The following is a 7,259-nucleotide window of genomic DNA, read 5'->3' as shown; positions in this document are numbered from 1 at the left end:
ACCCAAAACTGAGACATATTTGATTCTGCAGAATATTACAACAGTGGCATTAAAATCTGCTCAGATTTGGACCATGAGAAGCCATGTGTCTTAGACACTTTATCTTCTAAAGAGTTGTGCAAGTAACTCGATTTCATCTGAAAAGGACGGAAGAAGCTTGGCTAGCACGGCGTATGGAGATTGATTAGAGCCTAGATTGAAGCTTTGTATCTGGTGAAATGTTACACTTGATAACTATAGAAGTGAGTAAGTGTATCTGAAGGGATAATACATATATTCATTTACTGTAAGTCTTTTGCGGTTTTGGACTAAAATGTGAACACAAACTTGGTAGTCTCTGCTGTACCATCAATATGATGAGATGCCATTTACTGTTCTCAGTGGTTTCCACATCCTCCTGCTAAGGATCCTTCAGCTCTGTAATGGCATTGTTGGATGTACCTGAATAGCTTGGGTTATGAAACTATTTGCAGGCAGCCTATAAACTCCCAGTGACTGCATTCTGCCCCTGCAGACTGGAGCACTTATAACTGGCGGCATGCAGAAACTGGAAGTCAGAGTGGAGACAGAAATGAGAAGGTTTGACAGCGTGGTGGAAGGGATCATGGAGAGTAAACTAATGATGCCTTATTAGAGAAAAATATCTTTTTTACTAAGTGACGCTGTGTAAATAACTGTCGGTCGTTTTGGTGCAGTTCACAGAATGAGCTTTAGACTCTGTATGAATCCTGATACCTGAAACCTTTTCCATTTTTACTGAAACAAGATTGCTCCATCTCAGGTGTATTTAATGATATGCATCTATCTATCTCCTGCAAGTGAAAACTTGCTTCTAATAAACAACTTCTAGACACCAGAAAAAATGATGGCTTAATGGAAACTGGGCTGATGTTTGTGGTCATCTGGCACAACTGTCTGACTTGAAATGCCTTTGTGTAGTTGGAAACCACTGAAGAACTGGCAAAGCTGTTGTCTCAAGTCCGTGATGCACCAGGTTAAGTTTCTTGCTCTGTTGAAGCAAATGCAAGGGATTTTTCACTACATCTTTCTCTCATACTTTGCATTTTGATGTTTGAGTCAAATGCAATGCTCATATTTAAAAGAAACCAAAAAAAGGTAGATGGGGCCTTAAAAGAAAATTAAAAAAGAGAAAGAAACATCATCCAAGTAACTTGTATACTGACAGATTCCAAATGCTGACACACCTCCAATGGGAACACCTGAAGGTCCTCTGCAGGGTGAGGCAAAATGCACTTGTAACAACACAGCTTGAGATTGCCTTAAAATAGAAGCTGTTGGTGATCTTTCTTTTTGTGTACTGACTTTGCAAATACGTAACCTTTTTGGAAGCCCACAGAAGGTGGCTGTTAGTGTTGTGTATGCAGTGTTTTCTACAAACTTGTGTTCCTGCACAGAACTTCTAAGCACATAAGCTTCCTTTTTCAGTGGCTGAGGCTGTACAAGAAAGTTATATAGGGAGACTTTTTAGATATTAAAAAACAATCAAAACGTATCACTTGTCTAAAGCTTAGTCCTATATTCACGGGTGTTGAAAGTGTACTATGTGTAAGTTATGGTAGAGTAGTCACCTAGCCTTTCTGAGCCATTGGTACTTCAACTACACTCCAGAACAACTTTATTTGGTATCAGTAATTGTATATGTTGGTAGTACAATATTTGTAAGCGTGGGGATTTGGGGTGGTGGGGAAAGCAAAAGCCCAATAAATGGCTTTATCTGCTCCTTTTGTGAGATGCACCAGCTGCTCAGCTCCAACCTGCTGCAGGGGTATGGTAAGTTAATGCAACAAATGGAAGACTAACTGTGTTTTATAGTCAAAGCTAATCACTTAGAATACAGTGCAGTTTAAGGATGCCAGTTAGGTCTAGAAATGAGCTAGCTTGGATATCAGAGGCAATCTGGCTGCAGCAAATAATGTGTGCTCTGCTGCCCTGCAGTTCCTAGTGTAGATATATCCCCAGAGTGCTACCGGTGAACCCTTAGAATCGCCTGTTTGGAGCACGGTGGTATTTGTGACGTTCAACCAAACCCTTCCTAATCGTTTGCTGAAGACAAACGTTGAACTGCTCATTCCCCTTTTTTTATGACATTCTCTAATTTTTATACTATGAAACTTGCTGCAAAACGAGTATGGTCTGAGATAAGGAATGTGAGATCTGTAACGAGCTGCCGAGACACTTCATTATGTTTTGTTCTTGACATATCCTGTAGTTATTACCTCTGAATCTTGTAACTGAAACACTTTAACATGGCATATGGTTTTAGTTTTCAGAAAGAGCTTTGTCCTATATCCTGCGTCTTTTCCATTCACTTCTGAAACTTGTTTTGTCTTAAAAACTTGTTCTGATTCTTTCCTGACACTTGTGAAACATTAAATTGTTGCTGTTTCAGACACTTGAAAGCTTCCTTAGTTTATGTGTGGAGAACGGCACACTTAGGTATAAATCTTCCCACAGTATCATGCCCCGGAGCCATATCTAAATAGCACCAACCAGCTCTTAACAAAAACTGTAACTTCACTGTGTAGGCTGTGCACAGACACAACACAAAATCCCTTTTCCACTGGGAACTGAGGCTTGAGGATACCTGCTCTTAAGATTGTAACTGAGTTGCATGGAACATGGAACTTATATTTTCAGGGGAAGCAAGGTGGTTGTGTCTTGGGGTCGTTTCTGTGGTGGTTTTATTTCACCCTCCTTTTCCCAGCCTGCATTTCGAAAGGGGAAATGTTCGTGAAGACTTACTTGTATGCCTGACTGCTCACTGTGTAATGGAAGGCTGGGCTTTTCTGTGCCAGGCTTAAACAGTGCAGACTGTTTCACTTCGCTGTGCGTAACAGCAAGAGATGAGGAAGCAGGTTTCAGCAATGCAGTGTTCTGGTAACTGGGAGCTTCCCTGAGGCTTTATTATAAATGAATCCTGGGAAGAACACAGAAACAGGTGCCAGGCAAAGTGTTACGAAGGACTGAATGAACTTCAGTCTGCTGGTAGAGAGAAGTAGTCTTTCTGCTTATGCTTGTGTTTCAAAAGGGGAGGAGGAGAAATTGAAACATTCTGAATAGAAGATGAGTTTGTGATAACTCAGGCTGTGACTTAATGACAGAAATACGTCTTTCCTGTTTTATCTGTTGCCACTGGAAATAAAATACTGTAAGTGATGGGAATAAGCTGTTTCAGGAACTTTAAAAACAGATACCTGCAGAAATGCTGAAACTAAATTTTCAGGGAAAACACTCCTCTACATCTTGGTTTCCTTCTCATCCTAACCCACCAATCGATTCTGTGGTTCAGCATTACAGATTGTGTTATGAGTAGCTTCAGAGAGCAAAAATGCCCCCTCGTGTCTGAGGGGAAGGATGGTTTTGAATTCAAGGAACATTGTGGTCTGCTTAACAGCCGAGCACTGAAGGACAGTCAGAGAGCAACAAAGGCAAGTTCCTGTGGATTTTTAATATGGTTATCTGCCCACTTTCCTCTTAAAACCCAATAACATGGTTTAAAGAGTCAGCAAAGACGTGGCTTAGTAACACAGCTTGACTTTTATTGTGCTGGTGATACATGCCCCGTCTTGAACTCTTGCTGCTATCACACGTGCTACAAGGGCAGTGTTTACCCCCACAAACTGCTGTCGTGTCTGCACTCGCCTGCATGGTGCTGAGTTTAAGACCTTCAGCTGTTGAGATCTTGGCACTGCAATAACCAGATGTTTCTAGCCCTTTCCAAGCTCATGGCAGATAATACGGCGGGCTATATAAAATAGTCATCTTGCAGCCCACCCTCTGAACAAGTAATTTAATACCAGCTTTCCTCAGCAATTTAAAACTTCTCTTTAAGAAAAGGAACCCTGGACTTGCTGCCAAAACGACTGTTAGAAATGTCCTTGAAGCACGGCCTGGAGTGAGGGGGGATGCGTAACTGTTTTTTCTCCTGCTGGCACATGGGAATGTGTATGGGACAGTCACTTAAGAAAGTCTTTCTGAGCAATAAAATCACTGATGATCCTAATTCTATTGAGATGATCATCACTGATGCTACTATTTTATTTTATCCTTCACAGGCCATAACTGAAAATAAACAGAATCTCCCAAGAACTTAAACTCTGTTAGATAGTTGCTATTTTGAAAGGCAGCACTTGTCAACAATTACTGTAGGGTGTTATCTGAGAAGCAGTGACACCCATATATTTAGAAACTGTGGCAGCTGTTTGCAAATCTGGTAGTCATTTTTAATCACCAGTGGTTTACAGACTAGAGTTTTGTTACACCTGATGAAAAGCATGACTTTTTCCTTTCTCCTACAATCACGTCACACTCACTTGAATCCCTTGCTAACCTTTTCTCTCCCGGAGCTTTGCTAGAAAATGAGAAATTAGGAACTAGATAATAGCAGTAAATGTATTTCCTCCTGCCCCAAACCTTTTGCAAAAGGAGTAAATTTTGAAGTCTCAGAAATGTAGATGAGGTTGTCTTATAGTTTCTTTGCTACAGCAAGACAGAATGTAACTCCAAAAGTCTCCAAACATCAGTGAACCACTGTTGATGACCACTGCTGGAAAAATAATCCTCCATTTCTCTTTCTCAGATAAAAGATTGTGCTTATCACTACCACAGGTTGGACTGTGCAGTAACAGAGCTGGAAATCCAGAACAGTTAATGCCCTGTTAAGATAAGGAAATGTAACCCCAAACATGTGAGGTACTCCGTGTGGTAAAAAGAAAAGCAACCTTTATCATAACCAGGTTCTGTAATATTATTTGAAAGCATTAGAAAGCCACGATTGTACAACGAAGTTGTGCCTAAGACCTGCTCCAGGACAAAGTACAGTGTAAGACTACAGTCTGGTTAAGATTACTTTTGTTTCAGCTCTTTTCAAAGAACCACCATCTTTTTTTCACCTTGATAATTTTCCTTTGCATAATTCAAAGTACAGCATTCAAATTAGTCTTCAACGTGTATAGGAGCAACAGGATTAAAAATAGGTCTCTCCTTCTTCGACTGTATCTTACCATAATTGACTTCAAAATCTTTCTTAGTACCATTCAGGCTTTCAAGAGTTCCACTCTTGATATCATATCCCAAGGCAGAGAGTTTTTTAATTCGGTACTGGACAATTTGTGTTGTCAACTCCAGCACCATTGGTGTCTCTTTAATCTGTGCTACAGAAATTCCTTCCTTCAGAAGTCCTTCAAGTCTTTCTTCCAAAACTGGAACAGAATAGTAGAGAAGGGCTGGGCATTTCAGCACGAGCTCTTTTAATTCTTGATCGCTGCACTTAAAGATGCTTTTGGAAAAACGCATACTCTCCTGCATAGTAGAAGCAGTGAGCTGAAAAATGAAACCTTTAAGTTTGGACAGCAGCTGTAGAACTTCATGGTCAGTGAAATCATTCTTCTGGAGAAATTCCAAGTTCTCCTGGATTGCAGTGGAGGTATTTAATAAAATAAATGGATTTTGGCTCAACAGCTTCAGTATCCAGATCTTCATATTTGCATCAGAACCTCCTAAACTTAAATAATTTCTTTGTAATGTCTCTATAATGTCTTTGTTTTTCTCAACAGGATTATAGAAAATGTTGGGTGCACTTGTCAAGAACCTGGTGATTATGTTATTCTTAAGTCCCAACTCTTGAAAAAACAGTATATTTGCCTTCTGGTTCTCCTGATACTCAGTAGTAAAAAAGGACTCTGGAAACTGCTCTATTAATTTAATCAACTGTTTTTCATTCTGGCATACTAATTGCCACAGAGCTCTTTGAGAGTTTATCTCTGCGGGGGTACGGAGAACTGCCTCTGGGCAGCGTTCTAAAACGTTGGCTACAGCAGCCTCATCCGCTCCCATTTCCTGTAAAATCCCAGCGATTTCTTGAACATAGGCCACATCCTGGAGAAGGACCCATTCCTTTAGTCTGCGTATTTTCTTAACATCAACGGACAATCTGTAGAGACTCTCAATGGTTTTTTTGTTTTCCTCTCTGGATTTTGTGTCGGTTGTGTAAGTGGAGCGCGTTAGGAAGCTTCTGTTGGCTGCTTCAGTCCGTGCTGATGAAAAATTCAATCCCAGGTTATGGTGCTGAGGTCTTGCCAACAAAAAAGTAAATGTACCTTTTGCACCGTAAGTGACTCCCCTTAGCATCGTGGAGTTGAGCCCAACGGAAAGAGAACTGTAAGAAAGCATGTTTAAGGCACAAGTTAACACTCAGAGACGTTGACACTTAGACTGAGCTGGCATAAGAAATTACTCTCAACAGTGGGTTTCTGTTATTAGCACAAAATTCAGCTTTCACGCAATAGCAGGGGGATAAAAGTCATTTTTGAAAGGTTAATGTTCTGAGGGATACCTCACTAACACTAATGTGCAGATGTAACAGAGCTGATGTGGGGGCAGTGCTCTGCCTGTATAAAAGCTTGCAGTCATACAAGAACCGAACTGTCAGCTGTTTCCTGCAGCTAACATTGTTATTACGTTACAGCTCACTCACACTACACTAGAAACATGTTTCACACAATTTAATCTGACAGTAATTCTACTAAATGAATTTAAAACAAGAAAAAAAAGTAGTTTAAATATCTTAGCCTTTCTGAATATATTTGCTTAACTTCTCAGGAATTGTTCAGAGCGTGACTTGTTCCTTTGTGTGTCAGAGATCCCCCGGTGCTCCTTCAGCAGCAGTTCATAGCCTAACTGGCATTTTGAAATCATTCTTGTTATAATTAAGGGAAAAAAGAAAATCACTGAAACCTTTATGGATGTGTTTTTCACTTGCTAAGCCTGTTAACTGGGTTCTGTAGAAGCACACTGGTATTCTGAGGGAGGAAGTAAGTATGCTGTGACATCTCCAGGCCTTTGCTTGTCTCTTCCAGTACCTACTTTGCTACCGCCCTGCTTTGCACTGACGTTTTATTTCTGCCTCCAGGTCCTTCTGTTGTTCCCAGCCACCCCCAGCAGGGTGAGAGTCCTCACAGAATAGGTGTAAGGCTGTGCTGGGGTCTGCACAGCAACCACAAGGTAGTTGTGGGTAACCCCATACCCCACCTTTGCTCAACCTGGCTGCCAGGTTATCACCACCTGCTCTGCAGTGGCCAAAGGAGCCACAGCAGTCAAACAACCCTGCCATCGAGTGTATCTATCTTCCCAGGTGGTGTCTTTGTAACTGCCTTTTGGAAGCACAGAGTGTGAAAGAGAGAACTGCTGGTCTGTGAAATGCTTACACAAATTGCTGCTGCTGGCAGCATGCTTAAGAC

General features: G+C 41.0%; 1 protein-coding gene across 1 annotated transcript; it reads right to left on the bottom strand.

The window, feature by feature from the left end:
* Positions 1-4,956: 4,956 nt before the first annotated feature.
* On the bottom strand, positions 4,957-6,171 carry MTERF2 (mitochondrial transcription termination factor 2). Its single transcript, XM_010017961.1, has one exon. It carries the CDS (start codon positions 6,148-6,150, stop codon positions 4,957-4,959), a length of 1,194 nt encoding a protein of 397 aa, XP_010016263.1. The 5' UTR covers positions 6,151-6,171.
* Between the last annotated feature and the right edge of the window lie 1,088 nt (positions 6,172-7,259).

The sequence above is a fragment of the Nestor notabilis genome, unplaced genomic scaffold, assembly GCF_000696875.1.
Source record: "Nestor notabilis isolate BGI_N333 unplaced genomic scaffold, ASM69687v1 Scaffold35210, whole genome shotgun sequence".
NCBI lineage: Eukaryota > Metazoa > Chordata > Aves > Psittaciformes > Psittacidae > Nestor > Nestor notabilis.
Note: the sequence above shows the minus strand (reverse complement) of the source record. Positions and strands in the feature narration are given on the sequence as shown.